Source organism: Phaenicophaeus curvirostris, chromosome 6 (genome assembly GCF_032191515.1).
Source record: "Phaenicophaeus curvirostris isolate KB17595 chromosome 6, BPBGC_Pcur_1.0, whole genome shotgun sequence".
In the NCBI taxonomy this organism is placed as follows: domain Eukaryota; kingdom Metazoa; phylum Chordata; class Aves; order Cuculiformes; family Cuculidae; genus Phaenicophaeus; species Phaenicophaeus curvirostris.
The window spans coordinates 26,721,033-26,737,636 of NC_091397.1; the positions used below are offsets into that span (position 1 = coordinate 26,721,033).

Below are 16,604 nucleotides of genomic sequence, written 5' to 3' on the forward strand. Positions count from 1 at the left end.
GGCTGATACTGGCCAGAGTTGCTTTTATTTTTTTCCTGATTTGGTTTCTTTGTTGTTGTCTGCTCTTTCAAAATCAACATAAATTCCTTCAGATGTGCTTTTTGCTCCAGCAGCCTGCCTTCTAAAGGTGCTGAGTGCCCAAATCCACGAGATTTGTGTGGAGCAGGCTGAGGTAACAGCGTGAATGACTAATATCCTCCTTTTCCTCTTGTCCTTGAGTTTCCTTCTCTGTGGAAGCCAGACCAGAGCTCAGTTCCTCCAGAACGTTACAAGAAAAGAAGTAGTACAATTTTAATTGTCAAGGAAGTATGGTACGAATACTTAAAAATGATAAACAACTTTCTCTGATAATTATATTGGTGCTTTTCCACATAGGCTTCCTCAATTCGTTGCTGCTAAGTTTCGGGTAAGCGTTCAACTCTTCAGATTCATAAAAGAAATTACAGACTCTAAATTCCCTCCAAGCTTCCCAGAGTCTCCTGAGTAAAATTAATCTGAAGAACCAGCAGTATGTCCAGTCACGGAGCTGACTTGTCTAGTTCCTCAGTTTGTAGTAAGAGGGGGCACCTGTGGTGCAGCACTTTAAAGTGCTGCAGGTCTTGAAGGCGTGTGGCTCTGACCTGACTGCAAATTTTCAAGAAAAACCCCAAACCCTCCTTTGAAAGAGAAAGTCTTTTCCAAGCTGAATTATCCTGTGATTCTGTGATCCTAAACATGAATCAGATTCTGGTTGTTTTCATAGAAGTTCTCTGGTAAGTGGGCCTCTGCATGTCTGCCTGTGAAGATGCTGAGACAGCTCTCATACTGGGAATGCTCCAGGAGTCAGGGCCTCAAAGTCTTTGGAGAGTTTTTGTAATACATACAAAAATGTTGAAAAATTGAATCAAGTGGGGCATCTTCAGAGATGAAAGGGTTGTTATGTTTTCATTTCTGTTTCGTTTCCTGCTATGCATGGTTGATAGGATGATCTTTGTGGAGCTTCATAGAGCTCTGCTGTGCCTGTTCTCTGGGACACTTTGTTCCTGTTACATTTGTGATTATGTGGTCATTTGCACACTCTAATAATTCTTGCAGATGCATAGGTGCACCATTTTTAATTAAAATTTGTGAGAATTTCTAACCGTGCTAGTCAGGTAGGGGAACAGTTTCATCTATGACTTGTGAAAAAAGGATATATTCATTCTGTTCTTATTTTTAAGCTCTTTTCCTCTGTCCTGCTGTGTATGACCAGACTGGAACATAGAAATACAGAGCACTGTTTGTGCTGTGAGGTTTTCAGTAAACAAGAGCCCATGTCGTGTCTCTTAGGCTTTTGTTATAGCTTCTTCCTCCTGTTCTCAGCTCATACCAGCTGTCTTTTTGGTTTTGCTCCTCATATTGGAGTCTACACCACTTCTAGCTGTTGGTGATTAAAAATCATTATAACTATCATTTGGCCTAAGATTAGTGCCCCAGTGCTTGTGGAGAGATTGTGTGTGAGTCAGCAAGCTACACCCACACATCCCAAGGCTTAATGTAGTATTTAAAAAATGGTTTTGGTGTCTTAGGCAAGAGGTGAGACCAGCATGCAGCTGATTTGTAGAGGGTACAAAGACAACCAAATATACAAAAGGTAGAGTCTCCTGTCAACTGGATACTACTGAATTCAGAAGCATCATTGGGGGAGGGTAAGAAAAGACACTGAAAACGTGAAAATGTGTATTCTGTCTTGGGTGCCACAGTATCTTATGCAGTCACTGCTATGAAATGCTCCACGTCCTGCTTTACTGCTGAAATACCGCAGCTGTTAATGTGGCATCTGCTAGCATCTGCAGCTCAAGGCAAATGATGCCATGTTTCCCACACAGCCTTTCAGTCCCCAAATCTCTTTAAAATTACTTTATTTCCACACAAAATCAAGTAACTATATTTTTAATAGCAACAGTGGGAGAAGGAAGCCTTCTTCCAGATGAGTTCAGAGGGAAACTAAGCATCATTATTTAGATGAAAGGGATGTCATTTGGATTCAGAGTTGTATGCTTTGTCTTGGGTTTACCTGTATTTTTCATGATCCTCAGCAAAGCTGCTTTTTCCATGATGACTTGGATCTATTACTATCTTGTGCAGAACCCCAAAGATCAAGACACCCATCAAAACCAATGTGTACATTAAAAAAGTATAATTATATGCTGTATTCCATCAGTCTGTGAAAAGATGGGTGCAGTTCCCCTATTGGTAATTAAAATTCTGAATTACTTGAGGACTGTATTTATACATACAAAGTCTGCTAACAGCAGAATGTTCCTTTGCTTAGAGCTATTCTTAATATAGATTCACCTTCTCATTTGAAACTGAGATTTCAGTCGTGAATAAAAGAATTAGAAAGTGAGAAATTTGCTTCTTTTGGATAGAAATTTTTAAGCAGTTCCTGTTTCTAAGTCTTTTTGGAGAGGGTAGAGTGTTGTATGCTTAAATTATATGCTGTCAATAGTGCTATGCTTTTATAGTGATTTGTAACAGATCTGTACTTAAAAATGCTGTTTCTCTTCTTGAAGTTCATGTTTTCTTCCACTCAGACCAAATATAAAAACATGTTGTCCACTTGATACAGCAGGAATTCTTTTTTAAAAAAAGCTTGTTTCACTAATTACTTACATTGTACCTTTCTAAATTACTGGCGTCTAATATGGAATAGGCAAATAATGCAGTTTGGAGAAAACCTAACTATTGAATTTGCAGAGTTAGATGTGCAGTATTTTAAAGCTTTAACTAGATAAGGAGGGAAAAAAATCTCAGTCAAAAACTCTTGTTTCATAAGAGAAAATTATAGTGATATTGATGGTTTGCCAAAACCTCAAGGAGTGACAAAATCCACAGTGTCCTGAAAGAGATGGCTTTGCAAAACCATTCCTTTACATATGGCTTAGATTATTTATACTTATGAACACATGACGTTATTCATTCAACTCCAAGTTTTTAAAAACTCTGTTGATAAAAAATCTGTCACACTATCCCAAAATCACAGAGAAAAGAAATCACCAAAATCTGCAGTTGTTCCTGTGGCTGTTTTATAGGTTGGTATTGTTGATTTGGTTATGCTTCAACGTGACCTAGGGTAAATAGACTTTTAGAAAAAGGGAGGAAGGAAGGGGAAAAAGAACATGGCTTTCCTTTGTTGATGTGAATGTTATATTTTAAAGTTTGTCTTGTATATCTGAAACTCCCAGTGCGAAAAGAGTTTTGGGTGAACAAAAAATGCAGGATCAGATGTGAAATCAGTAAGTCACTGGGATCATTCCACAGAATTTTTTTCCATAAAGGATATAAAATACCATGCGATTCCCTAGCTACACTGCAAATGATGGATAAACAGCCATAGGCATGATTTTTCTGTTTGGGTTATGTAACTGTTCACAGTGCAAGTTACTTGCAGTGTAGAGTACATTTGGTCCAAATTCAAGGAAAGTATTTCACCTCATGATTTTTGTCTCTATGGGAGCTCTGTGTGAGGAGTGAAGTCTCTGTCTGTGTTACCTGGCTCAAAATATAAAACAGTTACTCTTCTAAAGTGCTGTAAAAGGCCCCAGAAACCAAAGAATCCATCATTACAGCCCAGGATACAACTGTCATCTGCCTTAGGTCTAAAATCAACAGTTTTCTGCCCTCTGCCCTCATGGCTGGATGACTGACAAGTACTTCCCTGAAAAGAACTTTTGTATACAGGCAACATTGATTTAATAATGGTCAATGCTCCCTGCTTCTCACAAAGGGAAAGCAGAAGCACGTGCTGACTGGCTGAGATATTGACATTATCCTTGGAAGGTGCTTCCTACGGGGCAGAGAGTCTTCTGCAGAGTGGCAAAAAAAGGGAGTCACTATCAGCCCACTGAGAGACTACTGCCCAGTAATTCTTATTGTATGAGAACTGCTTTGCATAATGGTATCATATTTGCTGTCACTATAATGCTGATTACAAAAAGTGAGCCTCTGTTAGTGATAAGTGCCCGTATGAAGTCATTCATAGTGTTTTGTAAAAAATTCACAATCCTTTATGTAACTATAATAACAGAATATGAATGATGACAAATACCATAGGTTTAACTTTCACAAAGCAGATATATCTGGTGAAATTTTATTAAAACAGGATTGGCTTTATCATGAAAATTATCAGAAGAAAAACTAAAGTGCATTTCTTTTAGCATGAGATGACAAGCAAATGTCCTACATACAAGAGGCAATATGGTTTTAAAAACTTGTCATGTTGGAGAGATCAGAGAGTTTTTATTATCAGTATAGCAAAATGTGCCAAGGTGCATTAGGATCTACGATTGCTTTATTCTGATTGCTCTTACAACAATGTTTAGTATTTTTGTAGCTGAGATAAATATCAACTCCACTTCAGTTCCATATTGTTTATGAACATACACTGAATCACCAGTCATTTCACAAAGAGAACATGCGTAGCATTTTCTATCTCATGCTTATATCTGTAAATAAATAGATTAAGATCAGTTTGGATGGAATTAACATTGTGTAGGAACTGTGCAGTTCTGCTGTTTGCCACATGTTGTCTGGGGTAAATCCATACAGTGGTGCATTAGAAAATGTCCCATTGCTGGATGAACCAGTGAGCTGGTTTTTGACTAAGATGTGGTCCTCTGTTACTCCAGGAATCAGCAAATCTAGGCTGGCATAACTATGCTGATTTATTGTAACTTAGGCTTTGACCCTGAGACTGGAAAAACACTTCTCTCTTTCCAAGACTACTCATAGAAAAAAAAAAATAGGAGAAACCAAACAGCAGAACTTTGCAGGTAAGGAAAGCAGGATGTGAAAATTCAGGAAACTAAGATTTGTTTGGAGCAAGGGAGGTTTAAAAATTGGGTAAGGAGGTTTAAAAATGGGAAGTAGTTGTCTAGTCCTGTGTGGCCTTAGTTGCTTCTCTGTAGGGTGCAGAGCCAGGCTACTCATATCAAAATTTAAACAGGAATTTACTGTAGGAAACCTGAGCAGTGCAAATGCAACTCATGTTTCTGCTCTCATTCTTAAGTACAGACTTGCCTGTGGTATCTTCTGCATTTCCACTAGAGATCCTTGGATCTATGTGCAATGTTTAATTAATTTTCAGTCATTTCCAATTATATAGTGACACTACTTAGAAATGATGCATCAGTGAAAGTTATAGATTTGGGCAAATATAATAGCCTGTCAGTCTTCACTAGAAGCTACAATTAAATAAAAAAAAGATAAGAAAAGATTGCTGTAATTATTTTGACAGTGAACTAATGGAAGCTTGCCCAAGTGACACAGACTGCAGAGTACAAAATGCCAATTGCTTGGAAACAAGTAAAATAAGACATACCATTGTCCGTTTGCTCCTTAGCCTTAACCTGGAAAACTGAGTGACCTATCTCCAGGATCAGGCAGAGCTCCATTCAGTCAAAGACTTCTAGGGCCGTTGATGAGTAAAGAGTGGTGCAGTGAGTAGAAATTAATTCAGTTCTGGGCTCCTCAGTGCAAGAGAGACTTGAACATGCTGGAGCATGTCCAGCAAAGGTCCTCTAAGAAGACTAAGGGACCAGATCATCAGTCACACAAGGAAAGGCTGAGAGAGCTGGGACTGCCCAGCCTGAGGAAGAGAAGGCTCAGGAAGATCTTATGAGTGTGTATGAATATCTGATGGGCGAGTAGAGAAGATGAAACTAGATACTTCTCAGGAGCACTCAGTGACAGGCAAGGGGCAATGGACATAAACTGAAATACAGGAAATTGCATTTAAGCATAAGGAGAAAAACCTCTTTTAGTGTGAGGGTGACTGGCTACTGGCACTGGTTGCCCAGAGTGGTCATGCAGATACCCAAAACCCAACTACATACATGAGCAATCTGCCCCAGCTGACCCTGCTCTGGGCAAAGGGTTGGATTAGACCATCTCTAGATGTGCCTTCCAACTTCGGCAATTCAGTGAGTCTATCTCTGACGCTTCATGCTACTTTTCCCTTTCCTGTCTCTGATGCTATGCAGAAGTCAGCTGGTGTCTAATTCTCCAGACCAGCTGAACGTCTCCATCAGCATGTACTTAGAGTATATTTAATATGTACACAGCAGATTGTGCGTAGGGTATAGCATTAGTTGGTGCTGTTGGTGTCTTAGTTAAACTGTCCCTAAACTTCTGCAAAGACTTTGTCCTTAAGTATATTTCTTTAGAGTCTGTAGGGCATGGAGAATTACGCATTTTGATGGTCTGAAAAGTTGAATGTAAAATCTTTTGCTTCTGTTCAGTTATTGCCTCTTCATGAATTACTGCAGACCATTCATTGTAATTTATTTTACTGATTTTCTGAGCCCAGATGAAACCAAGCACAACAAACCTAACATGGTAGATTATTGCGTGACAACTTCCACAGAAGGTTGGTCACACTAGAGCAAGATGGAGGTCTTGGTTCGGTTGAGGTTCTTTATTTGGAATATCTATCTGTGTTAAACATCCCTTTTATATGAGAACTCCAGTCCCTTTCTGATGAAAAAAAAGAGAGGTGACAATTCAACCTGATATTACTTACTTTTGAAAAGAAAAGTGTATACAGTATCCATAGCAGATAGTGTGCAAGCTGGAAATAGAAGACTTGCATCTTGCTCTGAATTAGCAATGAAATACAGTTGGGAACCGATTGTTGCTGAATCTGAATTTTGGATGCTAGCAGACTACAACTGTTAAGACATAAATTTATGTTCCAATGATTTTGAGCTACGTTTACAGATGTGGTTAGGTGCCTAAAGATGAAAAGAAAGGCAGGCAATGGTATTTTCCCGTGCACTTTGCAACACCTGAATACCTTTGTGTCACCAACGGGCTGGTCCATGTACCTTTTGTATCTGAGATGCTTTTTAAAACAGAAATCAAAGTCACTAAATGTAAATGTATGCAGAACGTTAAGGATGTTACATTACTAGAAAATTATTCAGGCTGCAAGTCATCAAAGATTTTAACTTCTAAAATCTCTTGGAACTTTCCTCTGTATGAAAACAGCAACCACTAGTTAACAGAATCAAAAGTGTCAGTAGAAACACACCAGGCAACTTCTGGTTTGTCATGTCCTATGTAGGTGATGACTGATTACTAAAGGATTTCTGATAGCTAATGTGGACATTCTGCCACCATCACATTATTTTTAGAAAGCAACTGAACACTCTTCAGTTGAAGAACTGCTTTTTACCTAATGGCATTTCTGACCACTGCACCAAGTACATTTTTCGTCTAATGTCATTATTTGGTGAAATCTAGAGTCTTTCACCAGACTGTGATGCATTTGAAAGAAATTTGTTACAAACCCCTCCTAACAAAGCAGTCTCTGTCTCAAAGAACTTGCAGCTATAGTTATGGTTGGTATCAGGCAGTGACACCATTACCCACGCGCTGAGCTGGCTCCGTATATAGCAACTCTGGTCTGGAAGCTTTTGGCTAATTCCATGCTGAAACTAGTGAGCCCTGCTGTGTGCAAGCCCGAGTGCTGTGTTCGAGCTGACACCTACCATCTGCTCCAAATTCTGGGCAGTTTCTGGTATGAGTGGGGATGGCAGAAGATCTCTGCGATTCACCCACAGACACACGCCCTAAGCCCTAAAGCTCCAGGTCTGCAAGGGTGGTACAGACCTGTCACTTCAGGTTTGTGGATAACTTAAAACAATTAAGAGTACTCTCGTATAACTCTTAAAGTATCATGACCTAAATAAAACAGACAAACCAAGGAAGTGCTTGCTTCTGTAGCATGCGACCACGTGGACATTAAGGATTTGACCCTGCAATTTGATAAGCAGGCAGGTCCTAATCAGAAAAAACAGACGAATTTGGGTACTGAGCACATAAGCAGTTGGGTGGAGAGACAACTTTATTTTTATGTGCTGTTGTTATGAAATAGTTCCTTATTTCTTCAGGCTTTAATTCTTTGATCATCAGTCTAACTAAGAAAGTATGGCATTCAGTGCAGACTGTATTCTTAGACTTGCATATATGTGTAGTAATTTGGGGTTACCAAACTGATTGGTTGTTGTAGTCATGTTAAACGCAGCAGGGTCTCCCTGTACTGCATTTCAGAAGTATTGTGTTTATCTGCTTTTGCAATATAGGAAGCAGTTTTACTGTTTTTCTGATTCATCATAACAACACCAAATGAATAATATTAGCGAACACACTTTCCAAAAAGGCTGAATTACAGATTCCTTTCTGGCAAAGCAACTTGTGGACTTTCTTGTGATTATTTTGTTCCTTTAGTTGCAGAGGCTGAACCTGCAGTTACAGAGATGAAAGTAGAAAGCTTCAGCTTTCTACCCTTCTTAAAATGAAGGCATGAGACTGTATATTGCCTTTCTGCAGACTTGGGCAAAGCACTCTGATTCTACTGCAATGCTCAGATGTCAGCACTGAGGTTAGATGTCAGTTACCTACTTCGTAAACTCAGCTAAGAAAGAGCTGCGTTTCCTGACATACTCTCTTCCTTCTTTTTAAGGACTTAGTACTTTTTCAATAAAAATAAATTTAATTTGTGGCTACATTTCAGCTCCACTGGTTTGATGGTATAAGTGGAGCAATACCAGCTTTGGATTTAGAGCAGTCGTGTGGCTGAGTCTCTCTGTGCAGCTTTCATGTGGTCGGGTGAGACATTCTTAGAATCCCAAAACATTTTTGAAGATCCAAAACTGGAGACATTCACAATTCTTCCCTCCCTTTCTACCATTAATCCTTCATGTTTTAACAAGCACTGAAGTTAATACAGCCTACACTCTTTCCTGTCACACTGGGCCCCCCTCCCTCCTTTCTTTCTCTTGAATAAAGCAATCTGTTCTTTCCAGTCCATACTCTTGTAAATCAAAGGGATAGATGTCGACACACACCATAACCAAGTATAAACTTCCTTTTTTTAATTAAACGGGATTCTGACATTTGGTTTGAAGAAGTGTTTGTTTGGTTTTATTTATTTTTTTAAATATGTGAAGGATGTCAACTGCTTTTATTTTATTTTTAGTAGAAAATTAATTTTGTATGGTACCACAAATAAGCCCTAGCACAAAATATTTCAGATGTTATTTCATAGTTAAATAGCAAGAGAGATGGGGGAGCAATACAGAAACCTTGGATTTTAAAGCTTTTAGAATTAAGAGTTAACCTTTTTGGTAAAGGTCTTGCTACAAATAAATGAAGTTTTACGTACTTTTTCAAATTTAATTCGGGAAAACAGTTGTAATTCTATTTCTATCCTCTCTGTTACTTGCTTATTACTATTAATTATACTTACATGTGAAGCACAGAAACAGTCATATCATAATCGCTAATATACTAAAAAAATGCAAGACTCTTGGAAGGAACGTAGTCTCTATTTCAGTGGACAAATCCAGATGTCTCAGTAGCCAGGGCAGATTCACCCTAGAATTGCCTCTTTCAGCATATCTCACACCTTCTTTTGTGGTGCAAAAAGGATGTAATAGGGCACTGAACAAGGCAAACCAGTGTTCAGATCTGCTATTGCTATTTTCTATGCTGATTCTCAGTCCTTGGCCTGGCAGGAAAAAAGGGCTTTGTTTAGTAACTCAGTTGCTGTTATGTTTCTGGATGATGATTTTCATGCACCTTTGTGGTTGAGGTTTATAATCCATATCTGTTTTGGGGCCACGTGTAAGTGCATATAGCAACGCGGGCATGAGGAGAATGTCCCCCGGTTGCCTGGCCAGAAGAAAGAAGTGCAGCTCTCATAGGGACTAGGAGTGCCTAGGCTCTCTAAGTGCAGGAGGGAGAGCAAAAGGTTATGAGTAAATTGTACATGTACTTTTGGCCTTTATTTATCTATTTATTCCTCTGGAGGGCAGGCATAGATAACCAGAGATCCAACCTCTGTTCTTCAGTTACTATGGATAAAGGACTATAAGTTTGGCACCTTTTCATGGTTCTAGCTAAGCAGCAGTACCACAGCTTTGTCCGTCTACTTTGAATCCCTTTAAGCCAATTCCTTCAAGTGTGGAAAAATATCTGCCTCTTCGTCTCCACTGCAGTTAATTTTACTGCCCACTGCTGTCTGCGTTAGACTGACCAGTGGTGGTATGCCAGAGCATAGAGCTTTTTCACATGTGTTTGCTCAGCTAGAAAATCTACCCAGAAGTTTCCTGAGTGCCTCCTGCAATATAACCTGGTATTTTAGAGTCTAGAAATGCCTGTGAACTCCTCAGATCGCTTGTTCCCACTGGTGTCGCATTGTTTTGAGATCCATCTGGTGTCAAGTGTAGGCATATGGCACCAGTGTGGCAGCGCTGCCTACGGGGGTGGTTTCCTTCAGGAGAGGTCTCGCTGAATGCAGTAGTCATTGAAGTCATTATTGCTTAGTACTCAGGTCTTTGTGAACTTGTTCAACTGGTGGCTGGGCAGAGTGCCATCCAAATCTATGGACATGAGCACAGACAGCTGAGTCTCCGGGGCCTTATACACATCAGATGTGGGTACTGAGGTCAGGCTTCCCAGTAAGGAGAATCCAAATGACTGTCTGTCCCGAGCATATGTATCTGTGGTTGAAGGGATATGCCATCATTAATCCAAATCTGGGCCAGATTAAGCTTCTAAAATAAAAAACAGCTCTGCCAGGCACTTGAAGAGGGCTTGGGTTAGAGAGCATCAGTGGGGAGGGAGAAAGTAGAGGCAGCTGAGCAGTCACCACCCCCTGCCCCTGTAGCGTTTCTCTCTGTAGGGGTTGAGACTGGCTGACAGATGCCAAAACAGAGACCTGGGGTGAGCCGCCTTCGTCCCAGGCCTCTCCAAAGCCTGGACAACATTTATGTTTCCGAGGCCAGCCCGCTGTTTGCCATGACAAGAGCACAAACATTTCATGCTTTGTTTTTTAATTAGGTTTTTCAATGCTTTTTCTTGGTGTTACAGCTGGGAGCAGAAGCTTTAGCACTCAGGGAGTAGAATTGCCTATTTGGCAGACAACAATCCCAGGTTTACCAGCCTGGGCCTGGCTCTCCCTTTTGCTTGGGCTGTGCTGGAGCTAATTCCGGCTCAACTCATCTGGCCCTTTGAGAGCTGGTCCCCTCCACGGGCAGGCAGAGCACGCACAGGAGGTGAGGCAGCAGCACCATTGCGGGGATGCCCACCAGAAAACCATCATGATGATAAAGGAGTAGAAAATCTGAGTTGAAGACCACAAAGTTGGAAATACCAGAAATACTTTAGTAGGGTTGCTGTGAAAACTAAGGAGGGACAGAGAAAGCTAAATTGAGTAGGCTGTATTTGCATAGAGGGAGAAAACAGGAGAGCATTAAGCTGAAGTGAATAATGAAATGATTCACTGCACAGAGCAATTCAGAGAAATGAAGGTTTGACTGGGGTTTGCCTGTCTCTTGCAGGACCTGACAACTTGCAGGCACAGTTGCTTTGCGGCACCCATAAAAAGATAACACTGTGAACCTCCTATTCTAAATTCCACTTTTGTAACATGGACACTAAATTCCATGTGGAATTCCCTTCTGACATGATTGCTCTTAACATTTCTTTATGCGCTATTGCTGTTTACTATGAAACTATTTTTTTACTATGAAACTAATTTTTTATCTTCTGCAACATGTAACTGAGCACCTACAGCATATAAAATATGCCTGACTGAAAAACTGTGAGGTTTTACTGTCGTTATTGGAAAATGCCATGAGATTTCCCTAGAAAGGTGTGGTAGAATTGCAAAGAGGGATGCACTGTTACTTTAAAACCTGACCACGTGCTAGTTCCTCCCCCTTTGAAGTCAGTGGCAAAACTCTTGTTTTAGAGGAGCAGGACTGCTTGAATCTGCAAACCAAGCAGCCTGAAGGCAGAAGAGGCTTACAGGGAATGGTTTCTGCTGCTTGTCTTGAGCACAGAGCTGTTCAGACAGACTGGAGACCTGCCTGCTGCTTTCTTCCATTAAGGCTAAGAAACAAATGCTTTTAAAGTTGTTAAATAAATGGGCTGGATCTCACAGCCCTTACTCATCTGAGTACGGCCATTAACTTTAAGAAAATAATCACTATGTTAAGTGCCATGGAGTGGAGTCCTTAAATCATTAAATTCTAATATTTGATGGAAGTTTTTCCTTGGTAGAAAAATAATATTGACATAATTAAAAGGGTGTGAACATTTCATCAGTTGAAGAATGCAGGTTACTTTAGAGCGATACGTAAAACTAGAAGCAGCACAGTCCGTGTCATATTTGTAGGTTATTTTTGAACTTTATGAAAAGCACACTTTAACAGTTTATATTCTGACCATTCAACTGTGTTCTGGGATTCTGAATTCAAAAACATGCTAACCATGACAACACAACATTTAAAAATACACTGTCCACTTGGCTGCTTTGCTCTGCTTCAGAGTCTCCCAAGTTTGTTTCAGGCAAACTGAGAACTTTGTTGTGGAATGACTGTTTGAATTGGGGTTTCTTGAAATACATGTGGAGCCTTGTAGCTGCTGCAGGGTGTACACAGTGGTGGAGCTGTACTATTTTAACATCATCTGGCTTTTTCACTTCTTGTAAGAATATCTGTCAGCTTAGATATAAGGAATGAGAGGGGTTGATTAAAACAACTCATGAAGCCATTAAACAAAGAGATAAAATGTAGAACATGTGCTGTAGGGTCGTTTTAATTATAATGTATGGGGGATCTGTGGAAACCGAAAGGCATCTGCACTGTAGCTGAGTTTTAAGTCCTTCTTAGCAGTCCTGTTACTCAGAAGTGGGTTTTCTTACCTGTAAAGCTAATAGGTCCTTTGGAAATGGTGTTTGGAAGCTACCATTTTTCACTACATCTGACCGTCGTGTAATTGCTATACTCAAGTTCTTAGACAGATATGGACTAGGAACAGGCCAATATTCTATATATTAATTATCCAGTCATTAGATAGTAGACTATATAGCCTCAGAGAAACCTATACAAAAGCTTTAGTCAACAATGGATAGGATCAAAAATGCAAGAGAACAGCCATGAGATTCCAGAGAGAATGGGGAAGAAAAAAGGTATTGTCAGCTTATTTCATTGTCTTGGCAATGTTATTAGGTAAAAAAAACAGGATTGCACATGCTGCTGTATGCTATATCTACTAAATTAATTTAGAATATAATCTGGCTTTAAACAGTAAATGTCAGGCAGCCACATGAATTCAGTAAAAACTATCTAAATTTCACATTTTGCTTTATTCTTATTAACCTAGTTATAGACATCAAGACTTAGCATAATTAATTCTAGCCCTGTCAGAAGGGGTTTAAATTCTCTAGTGTGAGAGTTCAAACTAGCCTCTAGACACTAGAAATCTCCCTAGGATGAAAAGCAGTAAGGAAAGATGGTAACACATCTGCCCATGTCAAAGATTTTACAACTCCATCCACTCCTGCCAGAGACAGGGTCGTCAATTAGGTAGACACTGGGTCTAGTTGAGCTTGACAGCTCCTATGTACCCAATTCAACATTACTTAAATGTCAGCAATGCTTTTTATGTAACTGAAATATGGTAATACATTTAACCCTTTGTCATTGAGTAAAATGGGTTAACACAGAGGAACATCACCACTTCAAAATATCCAGTCATTAAACTATGACAAAGCTTTGTTACCAATACTCATTGCAAACAGTCAGAAAATGAACATTTAGGAATGAGATCATTAACAGCAGACTTAACTTTCTGACTGTAATTGCTGCAGCAGTTCAAGTCTTGCTCCATGGCTTGTCAGCATCACTGAAACTGCCATAAAAAAAAATGATATTTCCTTCTGTTTGCAAACTTTATTAATTAGTATGTGAATTCTCAAGAAATTGTGTGAATGCTGTAACTTCTGGTTTCTAATTTGCATAAAGCAAAGATAACAACCAGGACCAATTATATAAAAATTGGAAATAATTCCTTAGGAAGAAGCTAGAGGACTTGAAGAAATTATAGCTTGTTGCTCTTGGCACATGAGCTTGTTGGCACATGAAGGTTCTGGGGACTGTTCCCTTGAAGACTTCAGATGGTGTATGTTTTTGTAAATAGGCTGGAAGGCAGTAGTTGGGATAGATGCCTGTCTACATACTGGCTTGTGGGGCACTCTACCAGATAGTCAGGGTAACCGTTACCCATTCTGGCTCCTCACAATCCCCATCTAAAGAAAATATACAAAGGCAACTCAGCCTATCATTAAAATAAGGAGAAACTTGTTTATGCTCAAAGATTGTAAAAGTGTGATTCCCTCTCCTATTAGGAAAGGATCTCTCTGTAACAGAGCAATCAGTCAAGCACCTTGAGATGAGCTTTGGAGGGTCTCTCACAAACTCATCTCAAATTTTTTGAGAGCTAGAAGCTGGAGAAGCAATTGGGGAAGAGCTCTCTGTGATGGGAGCTTATGGGTCAGGATGCCAACCTCTGATGGGCTGGCATCTGGTTACTTGAAGTTCTCACTTTTGGAATGAAATTTAGCACTTTCCCACGACTGTCATGGAGAGATTATCTTGTGTTTTTAGCATCATGCTAAGACTCATCCTGTGGTGCATATTTTACCTGGGACCAATGGAACTACATATTTTAGGGTCAAAATTGGCTCTTTGCTTGTGTCCTGTTGGCTTTAGCAGAATTACTGGTGTGCAAGGAATATGAATAGAGCTCATACAGTGATTTCTAAAATACAAAATGCTAATTACAGTATACTTCCTTAAAGAGAGAATTCAAGATGACTGACCATGTAACCCCGCTCTTCTTCTCTATCTGTTTCACTCCAGTCCTCCGTGATGTCTGTCTGTTTTGCCCGCTTCCACCCAAACCTGGTTGTTGGTGGAACATACTCTGGCCAAATTGTCTTGTGGGATAATCGCAGCCACAGGCGCACTCCAGTTCAGAGAACACCTTTATCTGCTGCTGCTCATACGGTAAGGATAAAAATCACCTCCTCCTTTGCTTAGAGGAAATGGTCAGCAGGAAAGTGGAGATGTCTAGTTGTGTCTACAATGCTAGTTGCCGCACAGATGAAAACATAAGTGTGTCCCTGGAAGGGAATAGATAAGAGACACACAAAACTACCTCCTGTAAGTGCTTAACCATTGCGCTTTGTGTAGTCAGGTCAGGAGATTATCCTCCCTTCCACGGAATATGGCAAGATCAATTACTACACTTGAGTGAGGCATCTTTGTTGCCAGCACAGTGGCACTGAGACTTTTGCTCTCCATTGCCCATGAAGAGAACCAGGTCACTATAGGGACTGTGTGTCTATCTGTCTAGCATGATAGGCAATTTAAATCTTTTATTGTTGTCTTGTTGTATGCTAGTTTCTCCTTTGAACCCACACCTACAGTGATCTCGGTGGAGTCCTGTAAGCAGACACTGGTGCCCTTGAACAGATTGGGGCAGTTTGCTTCTGTTTTCCAACAGAGCAAAATACATAAATGCCTGTCATGGTCTCCTACTCCAGACAGGTCAATAAGGCAGAGTTTGCACAGTGAGGGGGAGTTTGTTTCGACAGAGAGGTATGGAGGAGCATTTTGCTGACGCGCACATACAGCTGCAGATATAGTGATGGTGGCATAGGGCTCTGGTGATGTCTGGGAGGTATACAGGCAGAAAAATAGCACAAAATGCTTTATAAGGAAGAGAGTTTCTCTGTGATACAAAGACGATGTCTGTAATAGGATACTCTCTTACTTTAAAAAGTACTCATATTGTGCTGGAGGAAGAGACAAGCCTGCACTGCCTGCTAAAGTGTCCTCACTCTGCTGTGGCAGTGACCTCCATTCCATCCTGCACTAAGATGTGCATTCCCAAGCTCTCCTCTTCCAGGGCTTGGGCTCAGTAGGTTCTTCATAAGATGTTGAAGATGTGGATGGTAAACATATGTCATCTTGGCAGTGGGCTTGGGACCAATCCTGAGTTGGAAGTGGAAAAGAAAACACAGGCTGAAAGGAGGAAAAAAATATAATAGTACAATATAAGGATGCAGACAAATGCAGATTTCCTGAAATGTAAGAAACTGAACTACACAAGCACTCTAAGAGATAAGATAATAATCTTGTTCTAGCAGAGGGAGGGATCAGACAAAGTGAGAGGTCTTTTGCACCTCCAGCTTTTACACTTCTGTGATTCTTATCTTTGGAATGTGCAGATCAAGGGTCAGCTTTTAGTTGACTGTGACAACATGATCCCTGGAGGCAAAAGACAACCCTAGAAAGCCATGCCATGTGAATTAATGCAAAAGATTCAGCGTGGGGGGGCCAGTATTATGGTGGCAAGTTTCTTTTATTAAATGACAGGTGTGCACAGACATGCTTAGTAGGCCAGGCAGTACAAATATTGTTCCCTAAATTTCCATTATCATAAATGTTGATATAATAATCTAATGATCTGTGCCTTGGGTTGCAACTTCAACATTTTTTTTTCATTTCCCTAATGTTTTTGCTCATTTTGTTACCGCTAATGTTGTTCAATCTGCATGAAAGAAGCAGTCTCTCCTGGAAGTACAATTTAGAGATGTAGCAAACTGGGAAACTAGTGGCAAGAAGCTGACTATCACTGAAAATTGAACAACTGGGACTCAAAATCTAGTGGCAAAGCAAAGATTAATGGGAAGTAATTTGTTTACACTCAAAAAGCATTTAAGACAA

General features: G+C 40.1%; 1 protein-coding gene across 6 annotated transcripts in view; it reads left to right on the forward strand.

Moving 5' to 3' along the window:
- DYNC1I1 (dynein cytoplasmic 1 intermediate chain 1) overlaps positions 1-16,604 on the forward strand; it is a 192,143-nt gene that overhangs the window by 126,207 nt on the left and 49,332 nt on the right. For all 6 annotated transcript variants that reach the window (XM_069859665.1, XM_069859668.1, XM_069859667.1 and 3 more), the window contains one exon: positions 14,733-14,879. In XM_069859665.1, the coding sequence (XP_069715766.1) occupies positions 14,733-14,879 (147 nt within the window). The remainder of the gene's footprint in view (positions 1-14,732; positions 14,880-16,604) is intronic.